The 23,804-nt window shown below is 45.3% G+C and overlaps 1 protein-coding gene across 2 annotated transcripts in view; it reads right to left on the bottom strand.

The window, feature by feature from the left end:
* The window catches only part of LOC141108565 (protein bicaudal D homolog 2-like), a 73,666-nt gene extending 54,758 nt beyond the window's left edge, over positions 1 to 18,908 (bottom strand). Inside the window, exons 1-3 of one of the 2 annotated variants that reach the window (XM_073600281.1) lie at positions 18,727 to 18,908; positions 6,225 to 6,466; positions 1,759 to 1,971 (exon numbers count right to left, since the gene is read on the bottom strand). In XM_073600281.1, coding sequence (XP_073456382.1) covers positions 1,759 to 1,971; positions 6,225 to 6,425 — 414 coding nt within the window. In that variant the 5' untranslated portion in view covers positions 6,426 to 6,466; positions 18,727 to 18,908. Of the gene's footprint in view, positions 1 to 1,758; positions 1,972 to 6,224; positions 6,467 to 9,997; positions 10,144 to 18,726 lie in introns of those variants that run through there. The other variant, XM_073600282.1, reaches the window with a different exon arrangement.
* Positions 18,909 to 23,804: the final 4,896 nt, after the last annotated feature.

Here is a 23,804-nt window from a genome sequence, read left to right as displayed (position 1 = left end):
AACATTACAGTTTGCTTTGCAGAACACTTTTTTATTTCAGACTTTATTCTATTAACATTCACAGCAGATTGCTTAACATGTTCTAGCACACCAGAATGTACTGTGGGGAAGTGCTATATGTCCTACTTTTTCTTTTTTGTTGGTGCACATCAACAGTGTGTTTGTGGGAACTGAGCTCATACGGCAAAGTGCCTGTGTTGGGAAACAAAGCCCAATGCTGAGAAAGAGAAAAGAAACTATTCAAGTATGTATACCAAACTCTCCTCTATTGCTCTCGGCTTGCTCCAAATTCCTTTTTTGCTGCTGTGATCTGACTTCCTGTTAGAGGGTGACGTAACCACACACTCTTGCCTGCTCCAGAGATGGACTAGGTATCCTAGTTCAAACCTCACCTGAGTAATCCTGCAAGAAGCTGTCACCTGTAATGGGATAATCATACATGGCCAAAGCATTCCCAGACCCATTCCTATAAAAATCGTTGGCAAAATATTGAACTTCCCATGACTCCCTGTCCTGGAGACAATGGTGAGGGTGAATCTACTCACAGACAGCAATAAACCCTAAAAGGGATTCTGTCACTTTCCCACCCTCTCCAAAAACAAGTTTGGGCTAGAGAGGCACTTTAAAAAAGGAGAAGTAGGTGTCATAGCACTTTTGGTCCTACTTTTCCTATGGATCACAGGATAACTGAGCCGGTCCAGGTTCTGGACAGATCTTGACTTTAAAGTCGGGATCCACCTAGATTCCCGAGCAACTGCTGGCTCAGCCTCTCCGCGAGCCATAGAGCCCGAGCCGGAAGCTCCCACCCCCTCCACAGTCCAGTGTGAGCACTGGAGCAGCAGAGCAGTCACTGGTTCTCTGCTCACTGAAGACCAAGAACTGAGAGATCAGTGGACTTTGATCGCTTGGTACTCCCATCTTATGCCGTGTACACACGGGCGGACTTTTCGACCGGACAGGTCGGACGGACCGAATCCGCCGGACAATCCGACCGTGCGCGGGTTTCATCGCACTTTTTCGTTTAAAAATCTGACGGACTTTAGATTTGAAACATTCCGACAGACTAGAGTCCGGTCGAAAAATCCGCTCGTCTGTATGCTAGTCTGAGGGACGAAAACCGACGCTAGGGCAGCTATTGGCTACCAACTTCCTTATTTTAGTCCGGTCATACGTCATCACGTACGAATCCGTCGGACTTTGGTGTGATCGTGTGTAGGCAAGTCCGTTTGTTCAAAAGTTCGTTGGAAAGTCCGTCGGACAAGTCAAGTCCGCGGCATTAGACGTTGAGGCGGGGGGCGGCAGATGCTGCATCCACCTAGGTGGTTATGTTTGTTTATTTTTTTAAATTCCAAACTTTTTTTTACATTTTTTTTGTGGTTCCTAAGGCGATGCTTCTCAAATGTATAACGGGTCTTAGTTTTGAGCACCTCTAAAGCTAGAAAACACACCGACTGTGTAAAAGTAGCATGGATCATTGTTGCAGCAGAATTTCATAAAATCGATCATAGAAACACCAGATCTATTATGTTCTCTGTTGATTATGCACTACCAAAAACGCAGCATTAAAATACTAACTTGTGCTGTATTCTATTCTTGCATTATACTTGTATCCTATAATTGTTTTAGAAGAATAGTTGTATTGTAATAAATTATAATACACTTGTATGATCTTGTATTCTGGTCTTGGTGTTCCTAGCAATGGCTGCAGTCATCAAACCACTACAAAATGTAGAAACATGCCAAGGGCGATTATCCTACCTTCTTCAAGTTCTGAATTACTAGGGTGAGACGCTCATTATCTGCAGAGGTGTTGGCAAGAGAGGACTTCATCTGCTTCAGTTCATTCTGGAGGTCATCAATCCTGGCATTTAGCTTGGCTTCCCTGGAAGCGGATTCCTTCAGCAGATTTTCCTCTCGGTTCTCTCCATCAGCTGCTGTTCTTTTATAGCTGCTCTGAGCTTCTGTTAAAGCCTGATTAACACACAAAACACAGTATAGCCTATTACTTTTGTTTAAGATACAAACACGAAAAAAAAAGCACCGCTCTGATCAATGAGGTGAAATAATATTCAGTAAAGGTCAGCTGTTCCTTCCCTATTTGTATAGGTATGTAGCTAATGTATAGAGGCAGGTAATACATGAAGAGGGTTTTGACTACACAGTAAGCAATGCAATGCCATCCCCACCTGTTAACATCAAGATGCTGCCAAGACCAGGGAAGAGCGCGCATTATGCGAGTCTTGAAAGGAGATTGTTCATGCCTGTAATGCCGGGGGCCCATGTTGGAAAATTTCCCTGGGATCGGTGGCTGCAGCCACTGATCAGTGTATTTGGACAGCAGAGAGTTCCCGCTGTCAAAATACAATGGGGGAGATTCACTAAAACTGGAGTACTCAGAATCTGGTGCAGCTCTGCATGGTAGCCAATCAGCTTCTTCAACTAAACGTTCACAATAAAACCTGGAAGCCGATTTCTATGCATAGCTGCACCAGATTTGGCACTCTCCAGTTATAGTAAATTAGCTCCACTGTCTCAGCGGGGAGTATTCCCCTATTCACCTCGATTATGTGGATTGAGGAAACTTTTTTTTTCCCCACCCCCATTCAATCAGTTGGCCTTTAAGATAAAATTGCATTAAATCACCCATATACTCCCAAAAAGCAGCAAGGTAGTTTGCAAAAAAAAAAAAAAAAATGTAAAAAACACACCCCACACACACAGATTTGGTACCAGCCCTTATAGCTATAATCTGTGTCTCCATATTACTTATGTTTATATTTTCTTAAACAGTCATTCAAATTTTAAAGTTACAGGATGTGGCTTGTTTGTTTAATAACCGAAACTGGCGAGCCCAAAAGGTTTTCACTAACCAAAACTAGCAGATGTTACATGTTAGTTTGCACATGAATCAAGGAACTCCAGGCAAGCACAGGAAAATCCCCCCTGTCCGAATTCACACCATGTGCAGAGACCTGTGTTTTTTGCATCAGTCTCAGCAAGGGAAGAAAGCAACTTTACTATGTACCCTGTTCACACCCACCATAAATAATGCTGGTGGTGTGTTTTTTTTCTCGTGTGGAAATATGCAACCTGCATTTGTTTTTTTACTGTGCAGAAAAATTTCAAAAAACACACACCTTACGTGACATCAGCATTGTGGTGTGAACAGGGCACATAGGGGGAAAAAAAAAACAAAAAAAAAATAACAAAAAAACCACCATACACAAGGTGGATGAAGGAATTACCTTGCAGGGACATAGTATTCTGACAACAGGATCCACCATTATCAGAATACACCAATCAGTGACTGCAGTCACAAAAAATAAATAAATAAATATTCCAATGTGTCCTGTCAACAAAATGCAAATAAATAATCTATTTCTGCTGAGCAGAGGCACCCCCTGATTGAAATTCAGATGGTTCCTGCTGTCCAGATAAAGAATAAAATTCAAGCCCACAAAAAATATAAGACTCAATGGGCTCAATTCACCAAGCAATATTTTATTGCATTTGAAATAACGCACAACCTTTAGAGGAGAAAAAAAAAAACGCAAGTCACAAAGACTCTCCTTGAAATCTAGCATGTGCCATCTTTCTGAAGTATGCCTTACCGCATGAGACCATGCAGAAAGAGATAGACAGATAGATCACTTGCTAGAGAAATATGCTGCAGAAATCTCCCTCCACTAAGTCTGGCTGCAACCATTTTAAACTGGGCAGCTGAAGCCCAGTTTAACCAAAGCTAAAACAAAACACAGAAGATTTAATAGATGGAAAGATGAAAAAAAATGTCCGCTTTAATTACCGCATGCATTTATTTCTTTTTATGAATTAACTTTAATGCAGGATTTAACGAGCGTTTTTTGGCATTTGTGTTAACTACCGCATACGAGCAATAGTGAATTGAAATTTTCGTTATCACATGCATTAAGTGGTCACCTGACTGTCAAAACGCACGCGATAACCTTTAGTGAATGGTGTCCAATGTCACTGACTTTTAGGCTCGGTTCACACCTATGCAGTTTTTGCTTTCGATCATTTATGCAATGCTTTCTATGTAGGCTAGGGACCTCAGATTGTAAGCTCCTAGAGGGCAGGGACTGATGTAAAAAAACATTATGTAGACTGCCTTTTAATGACTTGACAGTTCAGTTGAGAGTAGGGTTGCCACATGATCCTTTTAAACCCAAAACACATAAGAATTACACGGGTTCTGAGGCCAATTTAATGCAAATAAGGCAAGTTTAATTACCACCCTAATCAGCCACAGAATCTGGCAACCCTAGTTGAGAGCACCAGCAACTTTGACGGTTATCATATACATCATGCCTTGAATGTGATGATTTTAGGAAACAATGAAATTGATGGGTTTGGGTATACTTCAAGAGCAAACAATTGACTCGATCGCAAGAAAATGTCCTGACAAACGATGTTTCTATGATTGTAAAACTGCATTTGCTCAAATTTTTATTTTTTTTTTTTTTGGAGCCTGGAAAGCATTGCACCAGTGATCAGCAGATAGCCAACGCCATGCAGACTGTCAGTATGAGCCGTCTACTCATACAGCCAAGCATTCTCACACCGACAGGAAAAAAAAAAAAAAAAAAAAAAAAATCAATGAACTATCACAGCGCTCAACATTGCTGTGGTAGTTTATCGAGAACTACAAGCCGCTGTCGGGACTTCGAGTCCATTCACACACACAGCTCTGTGAACGAATGACATGGCCATGTGGGTCCCGCATGGGTGCACCATTTTCAAAAAGTGACAGCTAGCACGGGGAACTTCTCCTCATACTGCTGTCACAGGGAGCGGCTGCAGCAATGGGAACATGTGCCACCCTAAAAACAGCATCACTCATTTAACATGTTTCCAAAAGTGAACTTATCCTTTCAGCCCCTTTCATCCATCCGCTGACGGAATGCATCAATGCATTCCTATGGAAAAACAGGCAACGGATGATCATCTATTTTCATCCGCTTACGTCAACATCCATTTTTTTTTTTTTGATGGATAAAAACCCTACTTTTCATCAGAAAAAAAAAAAAAAACACAGATGTAAACAGACGAACGGTCCGTTTTGCATGAAAAAAATGACTCTGGGACTCAAGTAGTCAAGGACTCTAGCTGGCAGACTAAAAAAGGGGAAGAAAAACTGATAATCGTTTTTTTCTTTGAAAAAACATGATTGCACTGATCAAACGAACAGTCCACTTGTGTGAAAGGGGACTTAAGGTAAAAATTCTTTTAATAGTGGCTTGCCCTGCAGCCCCCCCCCCCCTCCCAAATCCAGCTCTGTGCACCTCTGCAGCAGCTCCCTTACCGGCTCTTGACAGGCTTGGCTGAAAGCAGCGGGAGCCATTGAATCCAGCTGCAGTCAGTCAAAACTTGTCAGCAGACGGTAGGTACAAGCCAGACTTTGTGCCAGAATAGAATAGACGCATACAGCCCAGCTGGGGATCGAGAATGCACAAGTTCCCCCAAGGAAAGCCACTTCATACGGGGCACCAGAACCGCAAGCAGGGGGACCAGAGAAGAGGAGTATCCAGGCTGCTCTTTACAAAACCATTACACAGAGCAGGTAAATATAAAGAATGTATGTTTGTTTAAGGCCCAATTCACACATGTGCCGTGCGAATTGAAGCTCAGGTTTCCCTGCAAAGATAAAAATCAGTTGTTCCGCGTTTCACGTCAGTTTTTGATCAGGTTTACATCAGGATTTTATCCTGTTCACAATGGAATGCATCTGCGAAACAGATGCGTTCCCATAGAAGATAATGCGCTTGCAATTCTCACCGCAATGCCCAGAAAACGCACATTTTTTTTTGGGCAATGCGGAGTGCGAATGCAACGCACACAAGAGAACCAGACACATTCAAATGAATGTTTTTTAAAGTGTTATGCGAATTGGATGCGGTGTAAGCCGCATCCAATTCGCATAGGTGTGAACCGGGCCTTAAACAAAATTCAAGCTTTACAAAACACTTCACTGCAGAATCCGTCTCAGCATTGTGCCAAACATCTGTGTATCAGAACTACTTTGACACTAAAAGCCTGACCTAAAAATGGTTAGTGCAAATTAAGAAAAAAAAAAAAAAAAAAAAAAAAAAAAAAAAAAAAAGGCATCATATCCGATGCTTGGATGCAATATTCAACTACTATAATTGCCATCTTATAGAGAAAGACACCAGAAAGTACAACACAGGACAGGAATCAGCTCCTACCTCCTTCATCTGCCTTATCTCCATCCTCAGCTGCTCACATTCGGCATCCAGATCTGAGTAACTGTGCTTCAACTCGGCATTCTGCTCCAACACAGCCAGTCCATACTGAGCCGCCTGGAGCTTCTCCTCCGTTGTCTCCTGCAGCTCCGCAGACACGCGGTCCAACTCTGCCCGCAAAAACGCAACGTCTTCACCCTCCATTGTGCGGCTTTAAAACAAGTCAATATGATCTCTGGTTCAACCTGTAGGAAAAACACAACAAACTTTCAGATGGCTGCAGCATTTCTTTTGTTATACGTAAGCAAGGAGGGAAGCTTTTCAAACAGCTAATCCTGCTAAACAAAAATAGGAGGCCGACTATAGAAACTCGTACATAGCAGAGCAGACATAATCCTGTGACCTATTTATCTTACCAGCTAAAGACCTAAACAAGATTCTCCCATCAAAGTGCTTAACCGTTCCTATGAAGGTGCCATACTGTCTCTGAATTAACACACTTATGCCCTGTACACAGTCGGACATTGATCGGACATTCTGACAACAAAATCCTAGGATCCTAGGATCAGTCTTGTCTTGCATACACATGGTTGCACAAAGTTGTCGGAAAATCTGATCGTTCTGAACGCGGTGAAGTAAAACACGCACGTCGGGACTATAAACGGGGCAGTAGCCAATAGCTTTCGCCTCTTAATTTATTCTGAGCATGCGTGGCACTTTGTGCGTCGGATTTGTCTACACACGATCGGAATTTAACCGATCGGATTTTGTTGTCGGAAAATTTTATAGCAAGCTCTCAAACTTTGTGTGTCGGAAATTCCGACGGAAAAAGTCTGATGGAGCCTACACACACGATCGGAATTTCCGACAACACTATCCGATCGCACTTTTTCCGTCGGAAAGTCCGACCGTGTGTACGCGGCATTACTTAATCAAACTCCCTCCTGGAGCTTGTGGGCCACATCTGCCTCCTGCAGACATACACGCTCAGACTCCTAGAGACCGCCTGTCTCTTTCGAGCCATCTCCACCTGAAAGCCCTCCCGACTTCTACACCAGGCCACCTGCCTGTAGGGTGGAGCTGTTCCCATGTGTGAGCCCTGAGCTCTCTTCCTGACGGGAATATAAACCCCGCCCACAGGTGTGCAATCATCATGCCTGTCTTTGCAAAAACCAGGCTGAAGGTGCTAATACACACTGACCTGGGGTCGCCTCTCCACATACAAACACAGTCATTTTCAAGCAAAAACAAAAAATGATTTTAACTTTGTAAGGAACAAAGTGTCAGAAAAAGGTTTAGTCTTTACATGGTTAAACTTCCCTCATTTTCAAACTGAAGTTCATTCCTTTGAACCAAAAGTTACAATGTTTATATAGTTATCTACCAGCACAGACAATGTTGTGAAAAACTTGTTAGGTTGCCCAGATTTGTTATTTCCTTTTGACAGCTGAGTGAGCAGAGAACTCTCTACACTTGTTAAATTAATAATTTGGGAAATTCTGCATAGAAATCGTGAGGGGGTTGAATCGAGATCACGATTTTTTTAATGATTAATCGTGCATCTCTACTGCACAGACACAGCCACTCTGTATGACCCTGAATGAACCCAGGGCAAGTTTGGGGGCCCATGCATCAGTACCCACACGGATGTCATACTGGGACGCAGCGGCTGTGCCCATGCAGCCGGGTGTCCAAATAGACATCTAAAAAAGAGTGGCGGTGTGGGGATGCATGAAGTACCTTGTGCATCTCCATGCCAGCAAAACATAGTAGTCAGCCGTGCAATTGAGGCCTTACTAGCTGGATCACCACATAAAAATAAAGGAAAGAAAGCCGTAAAACAAAAATGAATGGAGCCATCACATAAAATTGGTAAACGGCAAAATAATAAAAGGTTTGTGATAGGAATGAATACTGCTTTGAGCGTATGCCCCAGCTAGGCCTGTGTTGGCCAGCACAGGTTTTTCCCCGGGCAGACCGTCCCATTCATGTCACCTGGGATGCAGCAGCTGCAATCACAGAGCCTCTGTTCCCAATTTGTCAGCTGCGAGGGTGCTGGTTCCCGAACACAGACAGACAGTGTATGATCTGCTATTCGTTGCACAGGTCTGACCAGCTCAACGCAACGCATTTGGTGTGAGCAGGTCTTTACAACAAGAAGAGAGGGGGGGGGGGGGGGGGGGGGGCGCTACATACATGAAGGAAGGGAGCTGTGCTAGGGAGCTGACAATTCAAAAATTCTGTGGCAAGTTCAAATGCACATTGAAGATGCATAAAAAAAAAAAAAAAAAAAAAAAAAAAAAAGTGCAAGTACACATTTAAAATACGTTATTTTCTTGTGCCTTTAGCTGTAAATGTTTAAGTTGGTGACAGGGTCTCTTTATTGGAACCCCCCCCTCCCCCACCCAAGTGTCCAAGCTGGTCCAATGTTACTATGAGAAAAAAAAAATTATATATTATAATTAATATATATATATATATATATCCCCTGGACCCAATCTTTAAAAAAAACTACCAAAACATTTGAAAGTGTACAATACCTTTAGACCCCTTTCACACTGCTGCGACTTGAAAGTTGTACGATTTTTGCCACAATTTCAGGGAATGCCTGTGTAAACTAGGAGACCTACAGACCTTAACTTGCATCAAAGCAGACCAAAGTAGTACAGGGACTACCTTGAAGTCGCACAGATATGAATGGTACTCATTGGAAATCGTGGGGTACGTCATGTCTTGCGACTTCGCAGTCCCAAGTCACATAATTGTGAAAGAGGCCCTAATGCAACTTCAGAATAGCAGAAAAAAAAAAGAATCAAATCAGCAGGAAATGAAGATTCTACAAACTGACAAGTCAAACGTAAAGTATCAGAACTGCTATATATAGTTGTATCACAAGGCTTGCTCATGGGGCAGAGAATTAGCTGGCACAGGAAACCACTGAACTTCCTCACTGTCTTGGTACGGTTGCTGTGAAGCTTAACATCACAATTTTTACCAGTTAGAGGACAGCTCACCAATAGTCAGGGCACAAGCAGAACACATGTCACCTATGAAAAGGAGTAGAAGAAAGGAGTAGTTAAAGCTGAACTCCGGAGAACATTCAAAACAAAAAACGCTTGTTTTTGTCTTTGGTACCATTGGTATACACAGCCTGGAGGATATTAGTTATGAGGAAAGGTTGCGAGCACTGAACTTATTCTCTCTGGAGAAGAGACACTTGAGAGGGGTTATGATTTCAATTTACAAATACTGTACTGGTGACCCCACAATAGGGATAAAACTTTCACGGAAGGGAGTTTAAAAAGACACGTGGCCATTCACTAAAATTTCAAAAGAGGTTTAACCTTGAACTACTGTACGTAGAGGGTTCTTTACTGTAAGAGCGGCAAGGATGTGGAATTCCCTTCCACAGGCGGTGGTCTCAGTGGGGGGCATCGATGGTTTCAAAAAAACTATTAGATAAGCACCTGAACGACCACAACATACAGGGATATACAATGTAATACTGACATATACATCCCGTCCGACCTATCACGTACATACGATCTCACCTCTATTAGTCAAAACCCGTATTCTTCTAGAGAACTGTCATAAAGGACTACACTCCTGGTTTGGCAGATCCAACCTTATAAAGATGTGCATTCTACCGAAGCACCTTTACCTGTCCCAGGCTTTGCCCATACAGATACCAATTTCTTTTTTTCTTTCTTTTAAGCGAGTACAAGCCCTCTTCACCCTCTTTGTTTGGGCTCACAAAAAAGCCGAGTTAGACTTACCGGTAACTCCTTTTCTGAGAGTCTTCCAGGACAGCCCATGAGACCTTGGGCTCCTCCTACCAGGACAGGAAACATGTCACCCCCACCAGATAAAAGGGCAGTCCTCCAGGCCTATGACAGTCTTCTCAAGAACCGTAGGACCCTGCAAAACATATGCATAATACACATAACTTCAGACAATACCGGGTGGGAATCCGGCTGTCCTGGAAGACTCTCAGAAAAGGAGTTACCGGTAAGTCTAACTCAACTTTTCTCCAAGCATCTTCCAGGACAGCCCATGAGACGATGAGCCAGAACTTACCAATCTAGGGAGGAACAACTGCCTGAAGGACCTTACGACCAAACACCTGCTCCTCAGGTGATAGGAGATCCAGGCGATAATGTTTAATGAAGGTCGAGTAACTGGACCAAGTGGCAGCCCTGCAAATTTGTTCCGGTGAGGCACCAGCCCTCTCAGCCCAAGACGTAGACAAGGCTCTAGTTGAGTGCGCAGTAACAAAAGGTGTAGGAACCTCCCTAATTTTGTAAGCTTCCAAGATGGCTTGCTTCATCCATCTAGCTAATGTGGCTTTAGATGCACTATTCCCCTTGTGAACTCCAGAAAAAGACAAATAAGGCATCAGTTTTCCTAAAGGTCTTGGTGACCTCAAGATAGACTAAGAGAATCCTTCTTACATCTAGAAAACTAAATTTTCTTTCTAAGTCGCCCTGTGGTGAACTACAAAAAGGTTGGCAATACAATGTCCTGAGATCGGTGGAATGTACTTGCTACCTTGGGCAAAAAACCTGGATCGGTTCGTAAAACAACTCAATCCTCAAAAATCGTGAGGAAGGGCTCCCTAACCAATAGGGCCTGCAACTCACTCACCCTACGAGCTGAGGTAACAGCTATAAGGAACACAGTCTTTAATGTAAGTAACTTAAAGGAGGAGTTCCACCCGAGGTCCAGTCAAAAAAAAAAAAAATTTAAAAGTCAGCAGCTACAAATACTGCAGCTGCTGACTTTTAATTGGACACTTACCTGTCCCAGGGTCCAGCGATGCGGGGGATCGAAGCCCCGCTCGTCTCCCCCTCCGTTCCGCGGTGCCGGCATTGCAACTGTGGGCGCCAGGCTGTGGCTTCAAAGCCTGGCACCCACTGCTCATGCGCGAGCGGCGCCGCGATTGGCCGCTCAGTCACCTGGGACCTGTAATGGGTCCCAGATGATTGACAGGAGGGAGGGAGCAGAGCCCTTCCTGTGCTGAGGGGGAAGCGATGTCACCAGCCCAGGCACTGGAAGGGGCAGACTACGAGGGACCCCCTAGCAACAGGAACCCCACTTTAACTAAAATACTTCCCAGAGTTTGGAGTACTAGGGACAGATCCCACGTTGGACAACCTCTCACTACTACTGGTCTGGCCTTAGAGATAGATAGATTTGAAAAATCTGGCTATAGTGGGATTTTCCAGGAGAGAAACTGGAGGAACACACTAATAGCTGCCGCCTGTACCTTTAAAAGGTACTAACTGAAAGACCTTTGTCGACACCCTCTTGGAAAAATTCCAAAATAGACGGAATATCATGTGTTAATCTTTCGTTTTCAGATAACCATGAGTTAAACCTTTTCCAAACTTTGGAATATATGGCTCTAGTAACCGGCTTCCGGCAATTAACAAGAGTCTTGACTACCTTGTCAGAGAACCCCTGGGCGCTCAGTATCTTTTCTTCAGATACCAGGCCGTCAAGTTTAAAGGAAACCACCTCAGGGTGTGATACTGGACCCTGCAATAATAAGTCTTCCCTTTTCGGAAGACTCGCGGAGGCTCTGAAAACAGAGACTGTAGCAGGGAAAACCATGGCCTCTTGGGCCAAAATGAGGCAATTAGAATTAGATCCGTCTCTTCTAGCAGAAACTTCCGGAGGACTTCTGGAATCAGTCTGATTGGCGGAAAGGCATAACATAGGCCAGGGGTTTGCCAGGAGCATCGATCCCCAAGGCTTGGTCTGCCAGGTTCATGGAAAAGAATCTCCGTCTTGCGGTTGTTTCGATTTGCGAACAAATCCGCTACGGAATAACCCCATCTCTTAGTGAGGTCTGCAAAGACTTCGGGATGAAGGGACCAGTTGTCTCGGTCTATCCTGCGATGGCTGAGATAATCTGCCAGGCAATTGTTTGTCCCCTTCAGGTGTACAGCAGAAATAGATGCTAGATTCCGCTCTGCCCATGAAAGGATCTCCTGGGCAATGGACTGAAGCATCCAGCTTCTCGTGCCTCCCTGCTTGTATATATACGCGACTGTCGCGATATTGTCCGACAGAATTTGGAGGTTGTGACCTCTGATCTCCATCTGAAAAGACCGCAGGGCTCTCTGGACTGCAAGCAGCTCTGATTGGATGAGGCCCTTGCCTCCTGAGGACCACTCTTCCTGTGCTACTGTATTGCTGAGGTGGGCCCCCCATCCCCAGGAACTCGCATCCCTGGTAATCCTTCGGGATATGGGAAAGGACCATGGGAGACCTCCTGCTAGGTGCTGACCAGCTCTCCAACACCACAGGCTTCTTTTTATACTGTCGGGAAGCCGGATCCATGACTCCAGAGACCTTACGTCCATGTCCCAGTTTCTTAAAAGAAAAACATTTGTAACGGACGCTGATGGAGTCTCGCCCATGGTACTGCGGGAAAACATGAGGTCATAAGACCCACTGCCCTCAACTCCTGTCTCAGAGAGACCAACTGGTTGGTTTGCAATGCTGACATAGTCTGGAACACTTTGGTAATCTTCTCCTGAGGAAGAAAAACCCTTTGCTTCACTGAGCAAAAATTGTAACCCAGATAAGATACTTTCTGGGCCGGGATCAAGGACGATTTTTCTTTGTTTATCAGCCAGCCTAGGGACTGTAAAAAGTCCTGTACAGCCTGGAGATCCTCCAACAGCCTCTGGTATGTCTTTGCTACTATCAGGAGGTCGTCCGAGTAAGGGATAACAGTTATCGCCTTTAATCTCAGTGGCACCAGCGCTTCCCCCAACACGTTCTTAAAGATGCGTGGGGCTGAGGAAAGACCGAAAAGGAGGGCTTGAAATTGAAAATGTCGGGTCCCCATACTAGTCTTCACTGCCAATCTCAAAAACTTTTGGAAGGCTGGATGGATAGGGATGTGAAGATAGGCATCCCTTAAGTCCAACGTGGCCATAAAGCCTACTCTAATAAGTCTCCAATCTGGAGACCCAGAGCCCTCGCTTTCTCCCGATCTTGTAGAGGAAATGTGACCAACAAACATTCTGGTGGTTGGTGAACAAACTCCAGCCTGTACCCGTTGGTCACTAGGTCCAGAATGAAGGGGCTCGGAGTGACTGCTGCCCACTGTGGGATGAAGGCCCTCAATCTCCCTCCCACCGGGGAACACAAGTCACTGTGGCTTGGCGGGCTGTTGAGGGTTAAACAGCACTCCCCCTTTGCCTCTGCCTTTGTGCCCAGTCCAATGCTTTTTCGGCCTGCTGTCCTTTTCTCTAGGACTCTGTTGTCTGCCTTGGCCACGAAACAATTTTCTGGCTGTCGGAACTCTCTTTTTCACAGGAAACGCCTTTTTCTTATCAGCCGTGCGTTCCAGTGCCTCCTGTAGACCTGGGCCAAATAAATGATCGCCAGTTAAGGGAAGGCAACAAAGGCGCAACTTGGAGGCAGAGTCCCCTGACCAGGTCTTAAGTCAAAGGCTTCTCCTGGCCGAGTTCACTGGAGCCGAAGTCCCGGCCAACATTCTTACAGACTCAGCGGAAGAATCCGCCAAAAAACCCACTGCCTGAAATAGGAGGAGAGGAAAAGACTTTAAAATTTGCTCTCTGGAGGTACCTGCTGACAGATGACTGAATCTGAGTCAACCAAACCTCCAGATTTCTGGCCACACAAGTGGAAGCCAGAGCTGGTTTCAGGTTTTCAACCGCTGAGTCCCAGGCTCTGTGGAGAAGGATATCCCCCCTCTTGTCCATCGGATCCTTAAGCGTGCCCATATCATCGAACGCTAGGTCCGAGTTTTTTGAAACCTTTGAAAGAGGTGCGTCCAACTTGAGATTCTTATGCCACGGCTGCGCAGTGTCCTCATCAAAAGGAAACCTCCTTTTTAGGTTACTAGAGAAGAATGGTTGTCTCTCAGGAGTATCCCATTCCAGTTTAATAGTATCAACCAAAGAACTATGAACTGGAAAAATTCTCGATTTTCTCTTATGCAATCCTTTATACATAAGATCATGTTTGGATAACTGAACCTCTTCCTCTTAATTCAAGGGTAGTATAGATAGCCTTTAACAAGTCATCTACATCCTCAGATAACTTAAATCTTGAGCCTCGAGTGGATTCTCTATCCCTGGGCTCTGTATCTGACCCCGATTCTTCCAGAGAAGAACGGGTAGATCTGACCTCAGCCTCAGAGTCTTCACTCTCTGCCTGCTGCGGAGTGCTGACTGACGCCTTCCGTGAAGATGGACTCTCTGCTGGAGTCTGGAGCTTGTCAATAAGCGTTCTAAAGGAACTGAAGGTGGACGCAAGCTTATCCCTAACAGAAGTAAGCATCTTCTGGCAAAAGGCAACCGGGTCATCTATACAGGTGCGACAAATTTGTTTTGCTCAATTGGCTGCGCTTGGGCCTTGTCTTGAGTCTTGGTCTGCAAGACAAAATAAATGACCAACAATGTAATTAAAGCCACCCAATCACTCCGTAACACCACGTGCAGGAGGGAGAAAATGTGTCCCCTTACACCCACTACTACAGAGGGGGGAGGGGGAGGGAACACTAACAGGGATAGCAAGGTGGTGACAGAACACCCCAGGCTTATCTGTGAGGTGCTGGGAACCGCATCCGCTGCCTGTGCAGGTACTGCAGGAGGATCCATTCTGCCCCTCTTGGTCATCCACAGCCTGGCTGCTTTACACCAAAAAACACTAGCAGCCAGCGTTCTCTGTTCGCGCCGTTTATGGAGACTGGAACTGCGTCTCTGGCGTCCGATGATGACGTCATATGTCCCGGAAGTAACCCTCTCCAGGCACTTCCTGTGGGCCAGCTTGGAGCGCAATAGCTCCGGCCCCTCGATCGCTGCGGCTTCCTCCATTCCCTTCACAGATTAGCCATGCTGTCGGCAGGGAAGGACAACCGATGCTCGGCTGAGCTATTCGTGCAATGCACTGCGCTGCGCTAGGGGTCCGACCTCACACCGGTCCTGGCCCTCTCCAGCCACTGAGGACAGGGAACAGCAGCACAGCCAACCTCCCCAGCGGTGTGCTGCTTCTGGCAGAGGAAGAGGTAAGTGATCTGCCCCCCCCCCCCCCCCCCAAAAAAAAAAAATTAGCCATACAGAGCCCCTGCTCAAAAGGCCTATGGGAGGAGGTTCCAGGAACATGTTACCCCCCGTCCGGAGGAAACACAAATAACTGACATGGGCCTAGAGGACCGCCCTTTTATCTGGTGGGGGTGACATGTTTCCTGTCCTGGTAGGAGGAGCCCAAGGTCTCATGGGCTGTCCTGGAAGATGCTTGGAGAAAACCCACCTTCTTTGGACCCAAATGTCTCTACCAAAACAAAAACGGGGGGGGGGGCTGGCATTGCCAGATATCCACAAGTATTACCAGGCTATCCATCTGGGTAGAGTGCTTGATTAGCAGCACCGTGCGGTATCCAAACTCTGGGTACAAATAGAACAAACTCAAACCAAAATACCCTTGAAGAGTGCTCTATGGTGCTACAATTCTTTACCTCAAGTGGTGAAATCTCACCCACTGATAAGGGCCACATTAAGGCAAAGCTCCCAAGCTGCCCTGCAAGCTTCTATCAGGACGAAAAATAAAAAATCACCATATCCTCCGATCATCCGCAATTTTCGCCAGGCCTTCAAGCTGCAGAATTCAAATCCTTGCGCAACTCAGGCAGTGACCATACTTTTACAGTTTGTTGCTGCGGGGCAGTGGCCCTCCATTTCGGGAGTTAACCCAACACTGCGGGCCCCTACCAACTTTCATTCTGGAAAGCGGCACAACTGCATCATTTCCTGCATCTATCCCCAGAGCTTCTCTCGTCAACTGACGACTTTTAAAGAGTCTTGTTCTGGGACTGAGCCTTTACCCCAAGTTTTCTCCAAAATAATTCCCTTTTGGACACCCCCGGAACAACCACATCTACCCGGTCTGGAGAGATGGGAGACAGATCTCAGCGGCAAGTTCTCTGCGATACAAAAACAGTACATCATCCAATTTGCCCTTAAATCATTTCTGTGTACCAAAATACAGGAAACGAGTTACTTCCTGGTATCGTGGGCTCCGGAGCTGTGATTGGCCGGAACCGCGATGACGTCACTCCCGCGCATGCGCACAGGATCCGTCGGTAACAGCACAGTCTAACTGAGTCACCACATGCAGATACTGGGGAGATCTCATAAACTGTGCAGGTTTAGGAGATTTCCAGTGTAGCTACAAGTCTAACTATAGGCTTGCCTGTAGCAAAAAGTGGTTGTAAAGCATTTACAACCACTTGAACTACATGTTTACAACCTCAATTATCTTCATATTATTGTTGTAATAATGGGGTCTCGCCCTTTACTGGTGTCCAATAAAAATTATATTTGGAAAAAAGTAAAAATACTGACATATAAATCACACACATGGGTTGGACTTGATGGACTTGTGTCTTTTTCAACCTCACCTACTATGTAAAAGTGCTTCAAAATAGTCTTTGGAGAAGTTTTTGAGTCACGTGTCCTTCAAAAGGCGCACCTTTTTTTTAGGCAGTTTAGAAGCACCTCAGTGTGAAAGGGGTCTTAGGCTGTATTCACACCTGAGAGTTTCAAAGTCGGGCGTTTTTACCGCGATTTTGTTCAGGTCACCAATGTAAATAGGCAGAAAAATGCCTGTAATCTGCCCCAAATAAATGTTCTTTTTTTGAGCTTAGGGTGTTTTTCCAGGCGTTTTGCTTCAGGTGACAAAACGCTTAGATGTGAACAGCTGCCATTGAAATGAATGGAATTTTACTTGTTGGGCGTTTTATGAGCTGAAAACGCTCAGGTGTAAATGCAGCCATAAAAATGGTTGTACAGCCACTTTTTACCTACAGGTAAGCCTATATTAAGGCTTACCTGTAGGTGCTGGAAATATCTCCTAAACCTCCACGAGATATTTACAATAAAAGCGGTGCACCGATAGCTACAGCGCATGCGCACTTTAGAATGGGCACATTGTGCCGTTTCTAAAGGGGTTCACGCTGTGACTGGTGGCTGCTGCGCACGGGAGTGACGTCACACGACTCTGGCCAGTCACAGAGCCGGAGTTCACGGGCCCGGAAGGAAAAGGGGTGAAGCTGGACGCTCGCTGCTAGTGGGGATATCGCAGGTGCAAAGTAGCCCATTATGCTTTACCTTTGCAGGGAAATAAAGAGGAAGTAAAACCCATTAGGGTTTACTTCCTCTTTAAAAAGGGAATGAAAACCCTCTTGTTTTTTCACCTTCATGCATCCTATGCATGAAGGTGGGAAAAAAAAAAAAAGCACCTGGCAGTCACCGCCCCCCCGTTTTACTTACCTGAGACCCTTGATCTGTCCGGCAGGGACACGCTGTCTCTCGGCTCTTGATTGGATAGATTGACGCAGTGCAGCCATTGGCTCCCGCTGCTGTCAATCAAATCCAATGATTTGAATATTTTTTTATTTATTTTTAAATTAAAAACACGATCCTTTACAATCACTTAAATCTAGAGATGATCTCGGGGCATCCTCCAAACTCATAACCAAACTTCCACTTTGCGCCATTTTCTAATCCAATCAGCTGCAGGCTCTCTCATCACCCCCCTCCTTCCCCACAAATTACCTCCTCCCATGCTCACCTTCAGGACTTCTCCAGAGCCTCTCCCATCCTCTGGAACTCCCTGCCCCGGTATGCCCGATCAGCCCCTACCCTGTCCACCTTTAGGGAGATCCCTGAAAAAAACTCAATTTATTCAGGGAAACCTATCCCACACCCACATAACAACCATCCCCAAGCCGCCCCCATCAAATCATTCTCTGCAGCTATTACCTTTTGTACCAACACCACCACCCCCTCCCTTAAGAACGTAAGCTCTACGAGCCGGGACCTCCTGTACCTTTTGTATAGTAGTGTAATTGTGTTGTCCCCCCTATACATTGTAAAGCGCTGCGTAAACTGTTGGCGCTATATAAGTCGCGTATAATAATAATAATAATAATAATAATAATGTAAACAAAGGGGCGGGATGCTGGTCACATGATTGACTGATCCCAAGGGCAACAACATGCTGCCCCCTTTGTTTACATGTGCCATGGAAGGGAGGTGGGGGAGGGGAAATGACCCGGCTAGCAGCTTATTGGATATAATCGCTTTTAGAGAACGCAACAAACTCATCTCTAGTAAAGCCCCAACAGCGGTCAGCAGGCGGTTGGAGTGCAAACAATGGAAAAAGCGGCGAGGACAGCGGTCGCACCGAGGGGGAGGCGCCTGCAGGAGCGAGGGGGTACAGTAAGGGGGGGGGGGGGGGGAAACACCCCGTTTAAAAGGGACCCTACACACAAAATGAGCATTTAACCCCTGAAGTGTTGGGGGACCCCCACTACAAGGGCAGGTAAGGATTTTCTCCAAAGCTCAGCAGCACAGATCACATACAGACCTCCTCCAGCAGACTACAGCATGACCTCCAATAGAGAAAGGCGGAGGGGACGCCTAACAATAAACACACCAACTTTCTGGCTGCCTTTAGTTACCTGCTCTCACGCCCATAGGGTTACACCGCCGCCAGGTCCATACGCAGCGGACAGAACGCGGCCTCGGAACTTTATTTCTGCAGTCTGGGGACGCGCCGGGCTCTTCCCTCCAATTTCCGGTACACCGAGCCCCGCAGTCCGTTTCGTTTCAAACAGCTTCTGCCGACCAATGGCGGGGCTGCAACTAAATACAAAGAGACAGCGATTGGTGAAGGCGCCGTCGCTCATTCCCCCACAGATCCCGCCCCGACGTGAAAAAGTTTGGCTGATTGGCTAAACTCATATAGGGGGGCGTTGCCTTGCTGTTAGCAGGGTGATGAGGTGAATAAAGAAAAAAAAAGTGCGACAATAAATAAAGAAATAACGGGCCCAGTGAATAAATGGTGTAAATAAACCATTCATTGTATATGAGTGTATTAGTTATACATATAGTGAATGTAAACATGTAATTCATGCCATTCACTTTTCTGAGGTGAGGAAGGACACCTTTCCGCATACAGTAAAGGATGCATTGCTGCAATTGTCCTCTATGTGGACCATAAAGATGTCACCGTCACTAAGTTCTAGAGTTCCCACCTCATCCCTTTATAACCGAACACATATCAATTACACAGGTTCAGCCCCGGAAGATTTTACCCCCTCAATGACCAGAGCATTTTCAGCTATATGGCACCGAGTTTCTTTAACTGACAATGGCGCGGTCGTGCGACGTTGCACCCAAACAAAACTGACCTCCTTTTTTTCCCCACAAATAAAACTTTCTTTTGGTGGTATTTGATCGCCTCTGCGTTTTTTATTTTTTGCGCTATAAACAAAAAAAGAGCGACAATTTTGAAAAAAAAAGCAATATTTTTAACTTTTTGCTATAATAAATATCCCCCCAAAAAATAAAAAAAATTTCTTCCTCAGTTTAGGCCGATATGTATTCTTCTACATATTTTTGGTAGAAAAAAATCGCAGTAAGCGTATATTGATTGGTTTGCGCAAAAGTTATAGAGTCTACAAAATAGGGGATACATTTATGGCATTTTAAAAAAAATTTTTTTTTTTTTATTAGTAATGGCGGTGATCTGCGATTTTTATCGGGACTGCGACATTGTGGCGGACAGATCGGACACTTGCGACACTATTTTGGGACCGTTCACATTTATACAGCGGTCAGAGCTAAAAATAGCCACTGATTAATGTGTAAATGTCACTGGTAGGGAAGGGGTTAACACTAGTGGGCGATCAAGAGGTTAAATGTGTTCCCTCAGTGTGTTCTAACTGTAGGGGGGGATGGGCTACCTAGAACATGACAGGGATCACTGCTCCCGATCACAGGGTGCAGTAGCTCCCTGTCATGTCATTAGGCAGAACAAGGAAATGCCTCGTTTACATCTTCCCGTTCTGCCTCTCCTCGACGCGATCGCGGTCCACCGGCGGACATAATGTTCACAGGACCCACGAGCATGCGCGCCCGCTAGCCCGGGATTACGAAGGGACGTACGGGTACACCCTTTTGCGCACGCGTGCCATTTTGCCGACGTACATCGGCGTGCGGCATGCGGAAAAGCGGTTAGGGTGCTAATTAAACTCACTTGGTGCCTTATCTGCATTAAAGTGGTGTTCTGGCCGAAATTATACTTTTTAAATAAAAATACCCCTATAATACACAAGCTTAATGTATTCTAGTAAAGTTAGTCTGTAAACTAAGGTCTGTTTTGTTAGTTTATAGCAGTAGTTTGTTATTTTATAAACTTACAGCAGACTGTGGCCATCTTAAGTGTGGGCATCTGATGCCAGACTGTATTTCTTCCTGGATCTCATCCTTGCAGATCTCGCACATGCTCAGTGCAGCACAAGCAGTGTAATAGGTTTCAGGTCAGGTTTCCATAGCAACGGCAGTTTCAGAGGAAGTTGCCGCCCCTTCTCAGAAGGCATTGCAAACAGGAAATGATGCGATGGGCCGCGGCCAGGGAGGAGGAAGTGAAAAATGAATACAGCAGATATACAGTAGGTGCTGAGAAAAAAAATAAAAACATATCCAATTTGTTTACATTGCACAGTTTAGTGAGGGATGCTGAAGAGTTGTAAAAGTGGGTGGAACTCCACTTTAAATTCAGAGCCTGTGTAATTCATATGTGTTTGGGTTTAAAGGGATGAGGTGGCAAGCCTACTAAGTTCTCATATAATCTTTTGACCCTGGGATCTCAAACTAGTGGTCCTCCAGCTGTTGCGGAACTACAAGTCCCATCATGCCTGTGCCTGAGGGAATCACACTTGTAACTGTCAGCCTTGCAATGCCTCATGGGACTTGTAGTTTGGCAACAGCTGGAGGGCCGCCGCCACTTTGAGACCTTTGTTAGGGGCTCATTCACACAGGTACAGAGAGGCGCACACCATGAAAAACTAGTATAGCTCTATGCCCGTGTGTTTGAGTACAGCTGTGCCTCATGTGCGATCTCTTACATGCACACACACGGATGTCTGCGGGCCAAATCTCTAGCGTAAAAAATCCCAGCGTTTTTCTGTACCAGAGGCGTGCCCAGACGGCCATAGAGGTGATTTGCCGTGCACGGGTAAATGCCAGTGCTTTCTCGTATCCGCATTTACCCACACACGCACAGATGATTTTTTTCCCCGACCATGGACATTTCGCATTTGGGGAATACGTCATACACACATGCAAACGCCTACGCAAAAAGTGTATATCCCAGTCCTAAGGCTGCTTTCACACTGCTCGGTTGCAAAAACGCATTTTTTTGGTTGCCTATCAGGTTAGGTTCACGCTTGCGTGGCTCTGCGAGCTGCGTTTTGTATGGGCACAGCAGCCCAATCGTGTGAATAGAAATCCTGAAATCGCAGGGAAAAGGTCCTTGCGCTTTTATTTTTTTAAATCAAGGCCCACATGGAAAATGCAAGTGCAGTGTGGTTTCCTGTGATGCGATTTCCAGTGCATGGGGGTGCCATTAGGATTAATGGCACCCCCACGCATCTCCTAAGTGGCAGCATGTCTTTCTGTGCCCCACAGCGGCAGTCACCCACACAGGCGTGAACCTAACCTTACCCAGCATGCATAGCTCCCAACTGTCCCTGATTTCGAGGGACTGTCCCTGATTTGGAGCAATGTCCCTCTGTCCCTCTTTCCCCCTCATCTGTCCCTCATTTTGGTCTGATCTATATGGTTGTATATAAAATGCACTTTTTATCTTTCAATAGTGTTTCCCAGCGCTAAATCTTTCATCCAAATTCTAAATTGCTGCATTTGTAAATTTTAAAAGCCAATATAAAGGAATAGTAGTGCTAAAAATAAAGCCCTTGTTGATTTAATTAACCTTTTTTATTGGTTAATTCTCCTTTAAGGGGGTGTGGCAGGGGGCATGTCCTGTGTCTACGTACGTTTGCTAGTAGGTGTCCCTCATTCCCATCTCAAAATGTTGGGAGGTATGAGCATGCACCTGTGAAACTTGGCCATGTTACATAGTTAGGTTGAAAAAAGACACAAGTCCATCTAGTTCAACCACATGTAACAAAAAAACGCACCAAAAACATAACGCAGGTGCGTTTTTGATGCATTTTTTATGTGTTTCTGTCCGTTTCAATGGGGACATGCATTTTCGGCTGCATGCAGGACTTTTCAAAATGCATGCACCCACAGCACAGCAGTGTGAAGATGGGCATAAGATTTTGGTTACTTTCATACGGATGCGTTTTTGCTGTGTTTTCACCGTGGTAAAAATGCAACAGTAATGCAATCCCTCTAAACCCTATGGGACTCTTCACACCACTGTGCTGCAGGTGCATGCATGTGGAAAAGTTCTGCATGCTACATCTTTGGTGCTGTTTCCAAAACCGCAGCAAAAATGCAGGCCCTCATTGAAATGAATAGAGAACGCATCAAAAAACAACACACTAACACTGCGTTTTTGGTGCGCTTTTTGAGTCACCTGTCCAAGTTCCACAGATGCATGCTGGGTAATAGGCACCCAGGAAATACATCAAAACATAACAAAAATGCATATGCGTTTTTACCGTGTTTTTTTTTAAACAAAGCAGTGTGAAAGCAGCCTTAAAAGTATTGCGTTTTTGTTGCAAAGAAAATGCAGCAAAAACGCATCAGGGCAAAAACAGCCAAACCGGTACATACATTCTATGGCAAGCAGTACATGCCTACCGAGGCTCAACGGGTGCGAAAAAACACTGGCTTTTTACGCTACAGGAGATTTCCGCCTGCAAACATCTCAGTTTGTTAAATCTTTGTTAGATCAACCATTGTTTACGTTAGATCTCACACAGAAGAAGCAATATTAACAGTTATTTGATGGGGGGCTAACCCGTCATCAGCCCCCCCCCCCCCCTCTATCAAAAAATTGACCAAACAGCTAATTTGGAAGCTATTTGTTAGATCCGGTAAGATCAAGAGGTTTTAACGTTAAATCTCACATGATTGGAGACTTATTAAGTTATTAATGAGGGGGCGCTGGCCCCCCCTTATCAAATTTTCTGGCCAAAAATCATTCGGTCTAATAGATATTCGTTAGATCCGTTAAGATCGAGTGGTTTTAACAGTAGACCTCACAAAATTTCAGAGATATTCCACATAAAAATAGAGATATTAGGTGGTCTATAAGGATGGGTTGCCCCCCCCCCCCCACATGCAATTTTCTGGTGAAAAATCATTCCAGGAAATAGATATTCGTTAGATCCGGTAAGATCAAGTGGTTTTAACGTTAGATCTCACATCATTTCTGAGATATTCCACATAAAATTAGAGATAATAGGTGGTGGTACATAAGGATGAGATTAGATCTCACATAATTAGAGACTTATTAAGTGATTAATGAGGGGGGTTGGCCCCCTGTTATCAAACTTTCTGGCCAAAAATCACTCCGGCTAATAATATTCATTAGAGCAGGTAAGATCAGGTGGTTTTAATGTTTGACAGGTGTGTCCAAGCCCAGTGAAGCCTGAAGCACAGTGCCAGAAGCCAGAGGGAAACTTCGGAGGGCCCTGGTGAAGGAGCCAACCGGGTGCCCATCTACGGTAACTGGCTCCAAAACCAATGACGCGAAGAGACAGCAGCGGAAGTCCAAACC

Source organism: Aquarana catesbeiana, linkage group LG09 (genome assembly GCF_042186555.1).
Source record: "Aquarana catesbeiana isolate 2022-GZ linkage group LG09, ASM4218655v1, whole genome shotgun sequence".
In the NCBI taxonomy this organism is placed as follows: Eukaryota; Metazoa; Chordata; class Amphibia; order Anura; family Ranidae; genus Aquarana; species Aquarana catesbeiana.
This window is presented reverse-complemented; position numbering and strand designations above follow the sequence as displayed.